This window comes from Delphinapterus leucas, chromosome 6 (genome assembly GCF_059928025.1).
Source record: "Delphinapterus leucas isolate spDelLeu-1000000601 "Yukka" chromosome 6, BTC_Dleu_Yukka2, whole genome shotgun sequence".
In the NCBI taxonomy this organism is placed as follows: Eukaryota; Metazoa; Chordata; class Mammalia; order Artiodactyla; family Monodontidae; genus Delphinapterus; species Delphinapterus leucas.
Genome location: NC_143134.1, coordinates 124,983,708 through 125,001,905, shown reverse-complemented (window position 1 = coordinate 125,001,905; position 18,198 = coordinate 124,983,708). Strand labels below are relative to the sequence as shown.

Below are 18,198 nucleotides of genomic sequence, written 5' to 3'. Positions count from 1 at the left end.
TGATCACAATCAAGATCTGCAGTTCACAAACAAGGGTGATTTTGCCTCCTAGGGATACCTGGCAATGTCTGGAGACTTTTTTTTTTTTTTTTGGCTGTCACAACTACAGGGTACTACTGGCATCTAGAGGGGAAAGGTCAGGGACGCTGCTAAACATCTTAAAACGCACAAGACAGCCACCACCAACAAAATTTCAATAGTGCCAAGGTTCAGACGGCCTGTTTTAGGATCTAAATATCAGTTAACAGGAGATACTGAGGACAGAGAAATGTGTTAAATGACACCATGATGCAATCAACCCAATCCAGAATGGTTTACAGTTTCTTCAACAAATAAATGGCAGGCAGAAAACAGTCACAGAGTAAGACAGACATAAACAGATGAAGCTAAGTCAAATGAGCAAACCTTGTTTGGATCCTGATTCAAACAGATCAATCGTAAAGTTATTTTTGAGATAACTGGTAAAACTTGAACTTGGGATAGGTATTAGATAACACTAAGAAATTATTATAAACTTTGCTAGGTGTAATAATGCTATTGTGGTTGTTAAATCCTTAATTGTTAGAGATGCTTACAGACACAGTTATACCTAAAGTGATTAAAAGGAAAAAAAAGTGAAACATGATTGGCAAAATGTGGATAATTGCTTTGAGGGTGAGTGGCAGCAAATAGGGGTTCATTATACTTGTGTCTCTATTTAACACTGTTTCGATTTTCCATAATAAAAAGGTTTTTATGTAAGCAGCCATAGAGAGAAGAGAGAGCCACACAATGGAAGCATTTGGACTAATGATTAGCTTCTCTACAGAAACAACAGGAGGCAGAAGACAGTGGAATAGTCTCAAAACACAGAGAGGAAATAACTAACCAACTAGAATTCCATACAAATTGAAACTACTTTCACAAACAATGGCAAAAAGATTTTTCAGGCAAATTGAGAGAATTTACCACCATCAAACCTCAGTAAAAGAAATTAGAAAAGATGTTCTTCATGCAGAAGGGAAAAAAAGCCAAATGGATGATCTGAAATACAAGGGGTGATAAAATACAAGAAAAAAAAGTGGAATGAACAGGAAAAAAATTTTTAAACCAATAAAGAAACCTTTGCCATTTGGAAATTCAAAATTGTACTTACGAATAACTAATGGATCAAATAAGAAATCATAATGAAACCTGAAAAAAGATTTAGAACTAAAAAATATGACATTTCATAACTTGTAACATAAAACTAAAATAATTCTTAGAGTCAAAGTTAAAGCCTTCAACACTCTAGCAAAGTAGAAAGGCTTGTGTCAGAGCTGAGTATTCAACTAATAAATGGGGAAATAGATTACAATAAGAAAGCAGAAGAAAAGAAACAATAAATAAGAACATGAGGACTTCCCTGGTGTCACAGTGGTTAAGAATCTGCCTGCTAACGCAGGGGACATGGGTTTGATCCCTGGTCTGGGAAGACCCCATATGCCGTGGAGCAGCTAAGCCTGTGTGCCACAACTACTGAGCCTGTACTCTAGAGCCCTTGAGCCACAACTACTGTGCCTGCGTGCCACAACTACTGAAGCCCACCTGCCCTAGAGCCCGCACACCACAACTACTGAACCCACGTGCTGCAACTACTGAGCCAGTGTGCTGCAACTACTGAAGCCCGCGCACCCAGAGCCCGTGCTCCGCAACAAGAGAAGCCACTGCAATGGGAAGCCCACGCACCGCAACAAAGAGTAGCCCGCACTTGCCGCAACTAGAGAAAGCCCGTCTGCAGCATCGAAGACCCAACGCAGCCAAAGAAAAAAAGAACTAATGAAACAGAAAAAGATATGATAGAGAAGCTCAAGAAGGCCAAAGTTGAGACTTTAGTAGCCTATTAAAATGGACAGAACTTTAGGGGGAAAAAAAGGGTTTATCAAGGGAAGGAGGAAGGGAGGGAGGGAGGGAGGGAAGGACGGAAAGAAGAAAAGAAGGAAGGAAGGAAATTAAAAATGTAATGTGGCCATAACTACAAATCCAGCAGAAACTAAAAAGATGAGAGGCTGGCTCCCATAGACGACAGCAGTCACCCACACTCAGATTTCTCCCTACGTGCTCCATAACCCATGCGGTCGATAAGGAGAGGTGACAAAATCAACCACAGTCCATGCCTACAGCATATGGGAAATAAGAAAACTACAAACTTGAATTAACATGTAAGTGGGAAAACAAACCTCAGACCTGCAGAATCAGGCAGGGATTGTATGCAGAAGGGAGAGTGAGGAGGGTCCTGGTAATGCTGGAACACAGACAACATCAACTCATTCATCCACAGGAGAGAAGCTCCCCACCCCCCGCCACCCCCCGCCAAGCAGGGAAATACTGAGAACAGGTATGAGGCCTGCTAGGTCAGGGTGTTGCTTCTGGGGACTTGAAAGGAGAGGCTTGGAAAGTACAAGGCACTGGAGGTGGCAACCTGGAGAAGACAGTGAGAGACGCGACTTCAGCGGCTCAGTGATGTAGGGAAGGAAGAAACAAGTGTCTGAGGTCCAGGGTCCTCCAGAGATAGGATTTTATCACAGAATTAGAACTAGACAAACACTCCCCACTAGGTACCACTGAAAAAGAAACTGGGTTTCACTGTACTAAATAAGAAGGTGTTCTTGAACTAGAAATCAAGTAAGCTGCCCAAACCCCTCCCCTACTCTTCACAAAATCACATGTAATTTTTGGTCCAGGAGACTGTAACATACTTCCTCATTATCAGAAAAATGAACCCAACAACCATACAAAGCTTCTACATAAGAACATAGAAAGTAAGGATGAAAACCTTTCAGGTAATAAAAATTCTCCACAAAAAAACAACTGCAAAGGAGGAAAACTGTTACACAACTTTCCAACATGAATTAAATATAATTCAACAAACAGTTGTTGATAAGGAAAAAACACCACAAAATCAGATTCAAAATAAAAATGTATGGACAACTAGGCGATGTGAGATGAGAGCTGACCAAACTTAGGAGAGAAATTGAAGAAAAAGACAAAAATATCTGAGAAATAAAGTTAAAGAGAAAAAATCGTCTTGGAAATCACGAGACAACAGATAAGTCCAAGGGAAAATAGATATGCCTGAAATTATAGCAAGGGAAAAAGAATTTAGGAGTGAAATGAAGAATGAGTTTTCAGAAGGGTAAGAGAGAAATCCACACAGAAGATAGGCAAAGGAGATTTAACACGTGTATAACTGGAATGTCTGAAAAACAAAAATAAAACAATGTAATAGAACTAACATTTAAAACTGTAATCCCAGAAATTTTTCCTGAAATGAAATAACACCTACCAATTGATTTTTGACAAAAGAACCAAAGTAATTCCATGAAAAAGACAGCGTTTTCAACAAACAGTAATGGAACAAATGGACATCAATGGTGGTGGGGGAGTGGATAATGAGAACCTCAACCCTTACCTCATGCCATATATAAAAATTAACTCAAGACTTCAGCTTCTGAAAAGATGGAATAGAGGTACTTTCTTCCATTCATCCTTCTAAGCACAACTAAAAACCCTGGACATCATACGTAAGGCCAACCTAAGAAGATTCCGAAAGGTGGAGAAAAGAAGGCAGATTTGCTGGTATCTTGGAAACTGAGGAACAACACAACAGGTTTTGTTTCTGGGTTTGTTTTTTTTTTTTATGCCTCATATATCCTTGGTGCTGGAGAAGCCAGCAACCCAGAATGCCAACAGGAAAGATTTTTAAAGGCCAGCTCTCCCTAGTGACAGGACCAGGAAAGGTAGAGCCTAACCAGATGGGAAATTTATAGCCAATAACCACTCTACTAACACCACAGAAAAAAACCACAGCCCTACTTCCACTCATATGAGCAGAGGCCAAGTGGGGAGCCTAGACCTCCACCCTCACCAGTCTGTAATGAGGTACCCAAAGCCCCTGCTGAGGTGGTATCTGAGAGAGCCAAGTGAGTGCAGGAACTTTCAAACCCACCCTGTGGTAATAACAAGACTCCCAACCCATACAATATCAGAAAAGATTACATGGGTAGCCTGGATTTCGATTCTTACCCAGAGGTAAGGAGGCACCCCCTTCCCTTTATCTGCTAGAGTGAATCTTAGTGGAAAGTCGGGACTTTTACCACCACCCAGAGGTAATGAGGTCAACCCTTACTGTGTCAATGCAGGCCATGTAGGGAACAGTAACAAGGATTCCCCTCTCTCCCAGACAAGACGGTATCAGTGGAGGCCCAGCGGGGAGCTAGAATTCCCAGCTCAGCCCAGCAGGGACAAGGAACCCACTCCCACTGGGTGTCAATGGAGGGCAAGCGAGGAACCTGTATTTCACCCCAATTTGTCAACAATGAGGCAGCTCCCCAACCCTCCTCCTGTTGGTGTGTTGTCACAGCAGACCAGCAAAAACAGAAGACTTAAATAAGACTCACAGGCTCATAACATAATATCAAAATGTTTAGGTTTCAATCAAAAATCACTTGTCATACCAAGAGCCAGGAAAAACTCAATTTGAATGAGAAAAGACACCAAGATAATACAGATGTTAGAATTATCTGACAATGATTTTAAAGTACCCATCATAAAAATGCTTCAACAGATGATTAAAAACACATTTGAAACAAATGAGAAAAAAATCTCAGCAAAGAAAAAGAAGATATAAAGAACCAAACATAAATTTTAGAACTGAAAAATACAATAACTGAAATTAAAAACTTAATAGATGGGCTCAACAGCAGAATGGAGGGCACAGAGGAAAGAATTAGTGAGCTGGAAGACAGAACAATAGAAATTACTCGATCTAAACAACAGAGAGAAAATAGACTGAAAAAAGTAAACAGAGCCTCAGGGACCTTCGGGACTATAACGAAAGATCTACCATTCATGTCAACAGAGTCCTGGAAAGAAAAGAGAAAGAGGGCAGAGCTGAAGACGCAGTCAAAGACATAATGGATGAAAATTTTCCAAAATTGGCAAAAAGACATAAACCTACAAATTCAAGAAGCTGAGTGAACCCCAAACAGGATAAACCTAAAGAAACTCATGCCAAAATACATCATAATCAAACTTCTGAAATATAAAGACAAAGAAAAAATCTTGAAAGCAGCGAGAGAGAAACAACATCTTACCTATAGGAAGAAAACAATTCGAATGACAGTGGATTTCTCATCAGAAACCATGGAGGTCAGAAGGATGAGGCACACGTTTTTTCAAGTGCTGAAAAAAAAAGAACTGTCAACCCAGAATTCTATACCCAGTGAAAATATCCTTCAGGAATGAAAGGAAAATCAAGACATTCTCAGATGAAGGAAAACTAAGAGAATCTGTCACCTTCAGACCTACCCTAAAAGAATGGCTAAGGAAGGTCCTCCAAACAGAAAGTTATGGAAGAAGAAATATTAGAATATCAGGAAGGAAGAAACAAAGAACAGTAGAAAGAGTAAAAATACAACACACTTTCCTTCTCCTCTCGAGTTTTCTGAATTACATTTTACAGTTGAAGCAAAAATTATAACACACAATGATGTGCTTCTAAATATATGTAGAGGAAACATTTAATTATTTTATACATGCGGAGGAAAAAGAGAGGTAAAGTTTCTATACTTTACTCCAACTGGTAAAATGACAACCCTAGTAGACTGAGACAAGTTATATATATGTAATACCTAGAGGAGCCATTAAAAAACCAATACAAAGAGATACACTCAAAAATACTATAGATAAATCAAAGTGGAATTCTAAAATATAAACAAGTAACCCACAGGAATGCAGGAAAAAGAAACCAGAAAAATAAAAAACAGAAAGAATAGGGGGACTTCCCTGGCAGTCCAGTGGTTAAGACTCCACGCTTCCAACGCAGGGGGCGTGAGTCTGATCCCTGGCTGGGGAACTAAGATCCCATATGCTGTGCAGTGCAGCCAAAAAATAAAAAATAGAAAAAACAGACAATAGGAAAAATAAAACAGAATATGTAAGCCATAATATATAATTACATTAAACATAAATTGTCTAAATATTTTAAAAATATGCAAAAAAAAAAAAAGAACTGACAGAATGGATGAAAAACATGACCCAACGATATGCTGTCTACAAGAAACTAGCTTAAAATATACCTATATAGCTAGTTTAAAAGTAAAAAGATGAAAAAAGATACACATCTTATAGGCAAATATTAATTTAAAAAATTAAAAAAAACAAGGGTGGGTATATTTATATCAGATAAAGTAAACATCAAAGCAAAGAAATTTATCAGGTATAAGGGACACATTACACAATGATAAAAGAGTCAATCTTTCAAGAAGACAGAGTTCTAAATGTGTATGTACTCAGCAACAGAGCTGAAAAATATGTAAAGCAAAAACAGATGAAACTGAAAGAAATAGGTCTGGATAGGGGTTTAAGAAGCACATTTATAGTTGGATACTGGAACATCTCTTTCCCGACAATTGATAGATCTAGACAGAAAATCAGCATGCACACAGAACTCCACAGGATCCAACAGGATCTAACTTATACTTACAGAATACTCCACCCAGCAACAGCAGTATACATATTCCTTTCAAGCACACCCAGAACACATACCAAGAAAGGCCATCTCCTGGGCTAGTAAACAAACCTTAACAAATTTAAAAGAACTGAAATCATACAGAGTGTGTTCACTGACCACAAAATAATCAAACTAGACACCAAACAGAAAGATAACAGGAAAATCTCCAAACACTTGGAAACTAAATAACACATTTCTAAATAACCCATGAGTCAAAGAGCAAGTCTCAAGGGAAATTTTTAAAACAAAACTGAATGAAAATGAAAAGATAACATATCAGAATCTGTGGGACACAGCTAAAGCAGTACTAAGAAGAAAATTTATAGCACTAAATGTTTACCTTAGAAAAGAGGAAAAGACTTAATCTAAGCTCCCATCTCAGGAAACTAAAAAAGAGCAAAATAAACCCGAAGCAAAGAGAGAAGAAAATAATAAAGAGCAGAAATCAAACGCAATTGGAAACAGAAAAACAATAGAGAAAATCAATGAAACAAGAATGCGTTTCTTTGAAAAGATCAACGAGAGTAACAAATTTCTAGTAAGACTGACAAAAAAGAGACAAGACACAAAGCACCAATATCAAGAATGAGACAGGGGCAGTCACTACAGATCATGAAGACATCAAAAGATAATAAGGGAATACTACAAACAACTATACACACATAAATTTGACAACTTAAAGGAAATAGGCCAATTCCTTCAAAAGCACAAACTAATGCAACTCACCCAGTATGATTACATAACATAGCCCTATTAAGGCTAATTTTTAAATTCCAAAAGAGAAATGTTTCATTGGCAAATTCTGTCCAACATTTAAAGAATTAACACCAATTCTACACAGTCTCCTCCAAAAAACATAATAAGAAACACTATCCAATTCATTTTATGAATTTAGTATTATTCTGATACCAAAGCCAGACAAAGAGTACAAAAAAGAAAACTGTAGCACAATATCCCTCATGAATACAGAGGCAAAACTCTCTAACAAAATATTATCAAACAGAATTCAGGGCTTCCCTGCTGGCGCAGTGGTTGAGAGTCCGCCTGCCGATGCAGGGGACGCGGGTTCGTGCCCCGGTCTGGGAGGATCCCACATGCCGCGGAGCGGCTGGGCGCGTGAGCCATGGCCGCTGAGCCTGCGCGTCCAGAGCCTGTGCTCCGCGACGGGAGAGGCCACGACAGTGAGAGGCCCACGTACCGCAAAAAACAAACAAACAAACAAACAACAACAACAAAAAAAACAGAATTCAGCAATATATAAAGATAATTATACACAATGACCAGCAGAGTTTATCCCAGGGATGCAAGGCAGGTCAATATTTGAAAATCAATCAATGTGTAAACTACCATGTTACAGAAGAAAAACCACATAATCATATCAATTGAGGCAGAAAATCTGATAAAATTCAACACTCATTTAATATAAAAACTTAGAAAAATAAAAGCGACAGAGGGGAATTTCCTCAACTTGATAAAGAACATCTTTAAAAAAAACCAAACAAACCCCAAAACAACAGCTAACATAATACTTAATGGTGAAAGACTGAGCGCTCCCTCCTCCCACAAGATGGGAACAAGGGAAGAACGTCAGTTCTCACCGCTGCTATCCGACACTGTACTGGAAGTCACGGCACCACAAGGGAAGAAGGGAAATAGAAGGCATACATATCAGAAAGTAAAAAATAAAACTGTTCACTTGCAGAGTACTTGATTCTCTATATACTAAATCCCAAGGAATCTACAAACACTGAGGGAAAATACAAACCAAAATTGCGTAATTCCTTTAAAATCTGGTGAAAATGAAAACACCAAATATCAGAATCTATAGGCTACAATTAAATTAGTAATCAGAGGAAAATTCAGAGCCTTAAATAATCATATAATAAAGACTAAAATAAACTTAAGTCTCCAACTAAAGAAGCTAGAAAAGGAATGACAAAGTAAAACAGAAAAAGGCAGAAGGAGGTACATAATGAAAATAAAATTGGAAAAAAAATGATTTTTAAAGAAAACCATAGTAGAACTAACAAAGATGCTGGTTCTTTTTATAAAAATCCACAAATTGTATAAACTTCTAACTAATTTAATCAAGAACGTAAGGGGGAAACACAAAATATACAGGATAAAAAATAAGAAGGGGGAAAAAAACAGTGAGCCAGAGCAAATTGTTTTAAAAACTTAAGCCACTTCTTTGCATAGCTCTTATGTACATAAATTGGAAAACCTAGATCAAATGGATCATTACAGTTTACCAAACTGATCTTAGGAGATAAGAAAGTTTAAACAGACCAATATCCATACAGAAACAGATAAATTATCAAAGAATTATCCTAACAACAACAACAAAAACCAAACCCAGATGATTTATTTCACAACGGAACTGTACCAAATCTGTAAAGACCAAGTAATCCTAATGCTACTTAAACTACCCCAGAAAAGGAAAAGAAGCAAACGTCCTAATTCTTTTTATGGATCAATAATAGGTACACCCTATAGAACATCTCCTCAGGTAAAATTTCTCAACAGAGCACCTCCTAGTTTTATAATAAATACTCAACAGAGCACCTCTGAGTTTTATAATACTCACACTTCAGGAGAATACATGTATCTCTCATTACAACGTTGTTGAGGCTTTCTTGACTGTTGTTTATGCAGGAAAAATGTATACATCCCCAAAACTCAAAACACTGAAAACTGTCAGGCAAGATTCCAAAGTCAGTTGGTTAGCTATCAGAATCATGTGTCGATGTTTTTGAAAAGCGCAAGTTTCACTGAAGGAGGTGTCCAAAGCAATTGCTTGTTAACAGCTATTTTAACTGTGGTGATCAGGAAACAATGTATTAAGTGTTTTCTGTGACTAACTGTGCTTTAGTTCTGTTTTAAGAAATTGGTTGGGGATTTTGAGTACAACTAATTATAATACATTATAATTTGTATAGTACATTACAATTTTTCCCATCTAAAATAATGGGAAATGGGACTCCCACTACAACATGTGATTTTCAGAAATGGATTAATGAAGTTAAGCAAGAGGTAACTATGTAGCATTAATACCTAAACCTTATGACACTTGAACATAATATAGGAAAGCTACAGAACACATCTCAATATCCTAAAATACATCTCAATCCAAAAATCCTCCATAAAGTATCAGTATTATCAAACAGAATCCAGCATCACATTAAAAAATAAATATGATAACCTAGTGGGGTTTATTCTAAGATTGCAAAGATAGTTCAAGATCTGAAAACTTATTAGTGTAAATCCCCATATTTAAGGGGAAAATATATGATCTCTATGGATGCCGAAAAGACCTTCGACAAAATTCAACATCTATTCCAGATAAAAAAATACTTACTGAAAAAGAAATTAATGAACACTATAACATGATCTTATACACACACAGACACACAGACGTAGACACACACCTCTCAAGCCCAAAACCAGAATCTTACTTAGTGTAGGCAGAAGCAAGGTAAGGGTACCTAGTAACTCCAGTGTTAGTATATTAGCTGGTGAAATCAGGCAAAAGAAAGAAAGAAAGGACGAAAGAAGGAAGGAAGGAGGGAGGGAAGGAAGGAAGGAGAGAGAGAGGAAGGAAGGAAGGAAGGAAGACCTAATATTTGGAAAGGAATAGTTACAACTGTATTTGCAAAATTTTGCATAATGTACTTGGAAAAAAACAAAGAGAATCAATGCTAAAACTAAAGAACAATCTGAAGATACAGAAAAGTAGTAGGATACAAAATTAACATATAAAAGTCAATAGCCTAGATTTCTGTTCCTAGCAGAAGTCACACCAGGGACCAAATTAACCCTCCCACCAGTAACAATCCAAAACACCAGACATTAAGAAAATGAAAAGACAAGCCACCAGCTGGGAGAAAATATCAGCAAATCACATATCTGATAAAAGTCTTTATCAAAATTATACAAAGGACTCTAAAAATTCAACAATTAGAAAACAACAACCCAATTTAAAAGTGGGCAAAATGACATTAAAAGGATAATAAATTAATACTATGAACAACTCTATGCCCACAAACTTGATAAACTGCTTGAAATGGACCAGTTCCTTGGAAGGACACAATCTGCCAATATTCCAGAAGAAACAGACAGTCCAAATAGGTTTATATCTATTCCTTCTAACTAGGTTTATACCTATTAAAGAGACTGAATCAATAATCAACTACCTTCTAAAACAGGAAACACCAGGCCCAGATGGGTTCACTGGTGAATGCTACCATATACTTAAGAAAGAAATCATACCCATTCTCTACAATCTCTTTCAGAAGATAGAAGCAAAGGGAATACTTCAAACTAATTCTAGGAGGCCACCATTACCCTGATACTAAAACCAAACAAGCCATCACAAGAAAACTATAGACCAATATCTCCCGTGAATATAGATATAAAAATTCTCAACAAAACATTAGCAAATCGAACCCAAAAAAGTATAAAAAGAATTATATACCACAACCAAGTGGGATTAATCCCAGACATGTGAGGCTGGTCCAACATTCAAAAATCAATTAACACAGGACTTCCCTGGTGGTGCAGTGGTTAATAATCTGTCTGCCAATGCAAGGGGACACAGGTTCTATCACTAATCCAGGAAGATCCCACATGCCGCGGAGCAACGAAGCCCGTCCGCCGCAACTACTGAGCCCGTGCTCTAGAGCCCGTGTGCCATGACTACGGAGCCCACATGCCACAACTACTGAAGCCCATGCCCCTAGAGCCCGTGCTCTGCAACAAGAGAAGCCACCACAGAAAGAAGCCCGTGCACCGCAACAAAGAGTAGCCCCCCGCTCGCTGCAACTAGAGAAAGCCTGTGCGCAGCAATGAAGACCCAACACAGACAAATAAATGAACTAAAAATAAATAAGTAAAATTATTTTTAAAAATCAATTAATGTAATCCATAATAACATCAACAAACTAAAAAAGAAAAATCATATGATCATATCAACAGGTGCAGAAAAAGCATTTGACAAATCCAACACCCATTCACCATAAAAACTCTCAGTAAATTGGAATAAAGGGAATATTTCCTCAACTTTATAAAGAATATGTACCAAAAAAACCTACAGCTAACATCATACTTAATGGTGAGAAACTCAAAGCTTTCCTACTAAGATCACGTACAAGGAAGAGATGCCCCTCTCACCACTCCTTTTCAATACCATAGCGGAAGTCCTTGCTAACGCAATAAGGCAAACAACAACAACAACAACAAACTATACAGATTGGGAAGTAAGACTAAAAACTTGTATTTGTTTGCAGATGGTGTGATCACCCATAGAGAATATCTGATAGAACCAACAAAAGAACTCCTGGAACTAATAACTGATTTTACCAAGGTTGCAGGATACAGGGTTAACACACAAAAAGTCAACTGTTTTCCTATATACCGACAATGAACAAGTGAAATTTAAAAAACACAACACTATTTACATTAGCACCCCACCAAAATGAAATACTTAAGCATAATTCTAACAAAATATGTACAAGATCCCTATGAGGAAAACTACAAACTCTGATGCATGAAATAAAGGAACTAAATAAATGGAGAGATGTTCCATGTTCATGGATGGGAGGACTCAACATTGTCAGTTCTTCCCAACTTGATCTATAGATTCAATGCAGTCTCAATCAAAATCCCAGCAATTTATTTTATGGATATCAGCAAAATGATTCTAAAGTTTACATGGAGATGTAAAAGACTCAGAATAGCCAAAACTTCAATATTAAAGAAGACCGAAGTTAGAGGATTGGCACCACCCAACTTCAAGACTGACTATATAGCTACAGTAATCAAGACAGTGTGGTACTGGGGAAAGAATGAACAAATAGGTCAACAGAACAGAACAGAGAGTCCAGAAACGGGCCCCCACAAATAACAGTCAACTGATCTTTGACACGAGAGCAAAGGCAATACAGTGGAACAAAGATAGTCTCTTCGACAAATGGTGTTGGAACAACTGGACATCCACATGCCAAAAAAATTAATCTGGAGAGGCTTTACACCCTTCACAAAAATTAACCCAAAATGGCTCATAGGCCTAAATGTGAAATGTGAGACTATAACACTCCTAGGAGATAATGAACAACTCTCGCTCTGTGAAAGACATCAAGAGAATGAGAACACAGGCAACAAACCGGGAGAAAATGTTTGCAGAAGACACCTCGGATAAAAGACTGCTATCCAAAATATACAAAGAACTCTTAAAACTCAAAAATAAAAGCAACAACCTGATTAAAAAATGGGCAGAAGACCTTAACAGACACCTCACCAAAGAAGACATACGGAGGGTAAATAAGCACATGAAGATGTTTCCCAGCAAACGTCATCAGGGAAACGCAAACTGAAACAATCTGACACCATGACACACCTATTAGAATGGCCAAAATCTGAACAGGGACAACACCAAATGCTGGCAAAGATGTGCAGCAACAGCAATTCTCATTTATTGCTGGTGGGAACATAACATGGTACAGCCAGCTTGGCGGTTTCTTACAAAACTAAACATATTCTTGCCATATGATCCAACCATCACTCTCTTTAGGATTTAGCCAAAGGAGTTGAAAACTTATGTCCACACAAAAACGTGCACACAAATGTTTATAGCAGCTTTATTCATAATTGCCAAAATTTGGAGGCAACCAAGATGTTCTCCAGTAGTTGAATGCGTAAATAAACTAAGGTACATCCAGACAATGGAATATTATTCAGCACTAAAAAGAAATGAGCTACTAAGCCATGAAAAAACATGGAGGAACCTTAAATGCATATTGGTGAGTGAAAGAAGCCAATTTGAAGAGGCTACCCACTGTATGATTCCAACTATATGACATTCTGGAAAAGGCAAAAGAACAAAGACAATGAAAAGATCAGTGGTTGCCAGACGTTGATGGGAGGTGAGGAGGGACGAACAGGCAGAGCACAGAGAATTTTTAGGGCAATGAAAATATTGTGTGTCATGTTACAATGATGGATATATGTCATTACACATTTGTCCAAACCCACAGAATGTACAACATCAAGAGTGAACTCTAATGTACCCTGTGCACTTTGGGTGATTATGATGTGTCAATGTAGTTTTATCCTTGGTTTAAAAAAAAAAAAAAAAAAGCACCATTCTAATGAGAGATGCTGATAATAGGGAAGGCTATGCATGTGTGCAGGCAGAGAGTATATGGAAATCTCTCTACCTTCCTCTCAATTTTGTTTTGAACCTTAAACTGCTCTTTAAAAATTTGTCTCTAAAATTTTTTTCAAATAAAAAAATTTAAAAGTGGGCAAAAGATATGAACAGGCACCTCACCAAAGAAGATATACAGATGTCAAATCAGCGTATGAAAAGACGCTCAAGATCATATATCGTTAAGGAATTGCAAATTAAAACAATGAGATATCAATACACACGTATTAGAATGGCGAAAATCTGAAACACTGACAATACCAAATGTTGGAGAGGATGCGAGGCAACAGGAATTCTCATTTACTGCTGGTGGGAATGTAAAAATGATATAGCCAGTTGGTTAGACCAGTTTCTTATAAAGCTAAATGTAGTTTTACCACACAATCCAAAAACCATGCTCTTAGGTATTTACCCAAATGAGGTGGAAATGTATGTCTACACAAAAACCTGAACATGAATGCTTATAATAGCTTTATTCATAACTGACAAAATTTGTAAGCAACAAACGTGTCTTTCAATAGGTGCATGGATAAATAAAGCGTGGTCCATCCAGACAACGGAATATTATTCAGCACTAAAAAGAAATGAGCTACCAAACCACGAAAAGACACGAAGGAACCTTAAATGCACATGGGTAAGTGAAAGAAGACAATCTAAAGAGGCTACGTACTAGGTGACTCCAACTATAAGACGTTCTGGAAAAGGCAAACTACAGAGACAGTAAAAAGATCAGTGGTTGCCAGGGTTGGGGAGGAGGGGCCACACCTCGACTCCCGTGGACAAAAACCAGGTGGGGACCCTCAAGCTAGTCCAGAAAGAATGGGACCCGGGGGCTGATTTCGGGAGTCTGGGAAGGCAGACACACTACTGCCATGGGAGGTGAAACGACAGAATGGACCAGGGAAAGCCTTCTTCCAAGGAAGCAACGAGGAAGGGGGAGGTTCAGCGGGCAGAGCCAGCCACCCCCACTGTTACGCCTGGCGCTGTGCACTATCCATCGGCCCCAGGCGAGAGCCCCTGAGTAAGAGGGAGCGCCCGTTCTGTGCGTGGACACGTCTGCAGACAGGCAAGCGTGTGGCAGCACCTGGGCCTGCCTGAGGCTGAATCTTCATCTGGAATTCCAAGTCACCTCTGCCCCTGGGAATGTTTTTTTCTATCCTTGGTGTTCACAAAACGCCCGTGCACCTGCGCATAATGTGAAGGGCCTGTCTTTGTCACCTGCAGGTTGGCATTTTATCTACACTGTGCCCTCAGTGCCCACACACAAGTCAGTTGTGGAGTGGCTACTCCGTCATGACCTCACACACGGTGTGAGGGAGGGAGGGGAAGAAAAAGGGAAGCTCAGGCAAAGGCCTGGGAGGAACTGCAGAGCCAGGACCATAAGTAAGTGGGTGGAATACCACCACCCTGAGACCCCCCCCCTCCTCTCACCCGCTAGCTCCCGACCTTAGTCAGGTCTGTGGCCACAGTCCTTAGCAGCGTTTGTGCGACCGTGAAGAGCCGTGACCACGTTGCGGTCTGTCTTCCCGACGAGACTCTGAGCCCCGCGAGGGCAGCCAGTCCCACTCCCCCCTGCTGTGCCCCCTGCACTCTAACACCATGCCTGGCACTTACCTGGTAAATTGCAAATGTCGCTGGAAGGAAGCAGACTAGAGCTTAAGTGACATGTAATGGCAAGAGGGCTCCTCTGGGGCACTGGAAAGCAAAGGGATAGCAAGGCACAAATGCTGACAGCAAAGACTTTCCAGTTGGGGAACAATTCACAGAGGCAAGCTCTGTCCCCGGGTGGCTGTCATGGAGCAGGAGGGAAGGGGGGAGAGCAAACAGAGCCTGCACAAGGTGGGCCCTGCCCTGATGTTATGGGGAGATACTCACTGGAAACGACCGTGGTCTCCCCAGGAAGGCCAGTCAGCATCACTGGGATGTGCACAGTGGTGCTCAGATCCGAGGGTTGACTGCCCATTCGAGTAACGTTCCGCTGATTATCTGCATCCTCGGGCTGTTCTTCCACCTTCTCTAGACAGGTGCTGGGCAGGGCATGCACAGGGCCCACACCCATTACCCCACTGGCCTCCAGATCACAGTGCGACTCCCTGCAACCAAGAATGCACATCAGAGTCTGACGAAGAGCCAAACTCCTATTCAGTCTGCAAAACCCAGCTTCTTAAACCCCTATCCAGATCAAATAAATCCCTGATCACCTCCTCTGTCATGGTTTTTATCACCCTATACATTTCTGTTTTTAGGTCTGAAAGGTAGGGACAGGGCTGACTCACCTGTTTGTCCCTGGCACAAGGCCAGGCATGGGTGATATCACGTTATGTGTATATAACAGAACTGTTTGCAGAACGAAGAAGCCTGGAAGAGGATGTTACCCTAAGCCACCCCACCTGGGGCCCCACCAGGGCAAAGGCTCAGCACAGAGCTCTGCACACAAAGACCGTGCCCAGGTCGGGCTGATCCTGAGCTGTGGCCTCTGGCTGCACGAGTTCTGGGTGGTCTGTGACTCATTGGCAAGCATGGAGACTGCTGGCCTCAGCCTAACAGCTCCTGTTACCCCTGGGTTCTCACAAAGTCACCGTCAGATCCTGTCCCAGCCAGGGACCGGGTTGGGCTGGCCGGGGATGGGGGTCCTTTCCGTCATGGCCGCATAGCCCAGCCCCCTCCCATTCCACCATTTAGTCCTGTGGCCTCCTCAGGCTTCCCTCAGGCTCTCCTGACTCGCCTTGCTTCACGGGGTTACACATTTTTCTCTTCTCCCCGGGGTACCTTTTCCAAGTCTCAGTGTCCCAAGCCAGTCCCAACACTTTCACCCGTAGCCTCCCTTCCTCCCGGGCGCCTTAGAGCTACGCTCCCCACCACGCCGGCCCAACAAGGCAGGACTGTCACCACTGCAGAAAGGGGCTGAGACAGAGGGCTGGGCCGCCCGGCCAGGTCCGCGCACCCCTGACCTGTGTAACCCTACCAGCCTGCCCCTCACGGGCTGGTTGGCACGTCCGGCCCAGTCACCACTGCCCCCGCGCCCCCCCCCCGCCCCCCCCCCCGCGCTGACTCGCCTAGGCTGGTGGTTGCGGAGCTCCTTGTCTTCGTCCCTGTCCCCCACCTCGCCCTCCTTCTCCGCGGCGGCCTCCTTCTCCGCCTCCTCGTGCGCGGACGGCGCCTTGTGCCGCGTGCGGTGCCTCCGCGCCGGCTCCTCTCCGCTCTCCGCCTCCCGGGGGCCGGCCCGGGGGCCGCCGCGGTGCCGCGCTCGCCGCTCGCCCTTAGCCCCGGGCGCCGCGCCCTCCCTGCCCGGCTCGGGCACGTGCCGGTGCGCGCGGTGGCGCCGGGGCTCCCGCTCTGCCGCCTCCTCCGGGGAGCCGCGCCGGTGGTGGCGCCGGCCGCCGTCGGGTCCCGGGCCGCGGCCACGCTCGCTCCGGGCCTCCCGGGGGCCCGCGGCCTCCTTGCTGCGGCTGCGGCGCGGCCGCGCCCGCTCCTCCCGGGCCCCCGGCTCCCCGCCCTCCGCCTTCGTGGCGTCCGCCGTGTCCTGCTCCCCCGCCGGCGCCGGCGCCGGGGCCGCGGTCGCGGCCTTGTCCCTGTCTCTGTCTCGGTGCCGGTGATGCCTGCGCGGCGGGTCCGCGCCCTCGGCAGCCTCCGCGCCCTCGGGCCGGGCCTTGCCCCCCGCGGGCCCCCGCGCGCCGTCCCGGCCCGGCTCCACCACGAGCGGCCGGTCCAGGTGCGTCTTCATGTCGGGCCGCAGGTGGCGGGAGGTGGCGAAGCGCAGCCGCTCCTCGGCGTCCATCTCGCTGTACAGCGCCTCGCAGCTGGCTCGTAGGTTCTGCAGCCTCAGTTGGCTGGCCCGCTGCTCCCACACCGAGCGCGCCTTGGCCGAGTTCTGATGCCTGCTGTGGGGAGACCCGCGTGAGCCGCGCCCCCAAGCCGCCCCCCACCTCTCTGCCTCGCAGAGGAAGCCACGGATGGACACACAGCGATGGAGAGATGGCAGAGGGCGCAGTGGGGGGTGGGGCGCGGGGGGGCGGCAGGAGCCCTGGCAACCCCAGCAGAGTCGAGGGGCAGAGTTGGCGGCCGATACCCAGGGAAACAGACCTCATCCCTGCCCCCCCCGGGGGGCGCCCACAGATGGTGAGAGCCTCACCCGGGGGTGGGGGCTCAAGGCCGGGGGGCCAGGGGTGCAGAGCAGTGGGAATGACAGGCACCAGCATGAGGTGGCAGACAGGCTTCCCGGGCAGGTGGGCTGCCCGCCAGGAAGGCCAGAATGGGGCGAGGAGGGGGGCAACGTCCAAATGGAGCAGGACTGAGGAGGCAGGAAGCAGGCTGCCGGAGGAGGGGCTTCTCCATCTCCACCTCCAGGAGGGGAGCCACTGGCCAGAGGAAGACGGGGTGTCTGAGAGGGACCCCGAGAAGAGGCGGGTCGTCAGGAGCGGAAGGGACAGTTACCCAGGGAGCGAGGGGCCCCGGGGGCGGC

The 18,198-nt window shown here is 43.2% G+C and overlaps 1 protein-coding gene across 4 annotated transcripts in view; it reads right to left on the bottom strand.

Moving 5' to 3' along the window:
- The window catches only part of CACNA1B (calcium voltage-gated channel subunit alpha1 B), a 191,510-nt gene that overhangs the window by 69,375 nt on the left and 103,937 nt on the right, over window positions 1-18,198 (bottom strand). For all 4 annotated transcript variants that reach the window (XM_089914093.1, XM_089914095.1, XM_089914094.1 and 1 more), the window contains exons 19-20: window positions 16,793-17,617; window positions 15,612-15,829 (exon numbers count right to left, since the gene is read on the bottom strand). In XM_089914093.1, coding sequence (XP_089770219.1) covers window positions 15,612-15,829; window positions 16,793-17,617 — 1,043 coding nt within the window. The remainder of the gene's footprint in view (window positions 1-15,611; window positions 15,830-16,792; window positions 17,618-18,198) is intronic.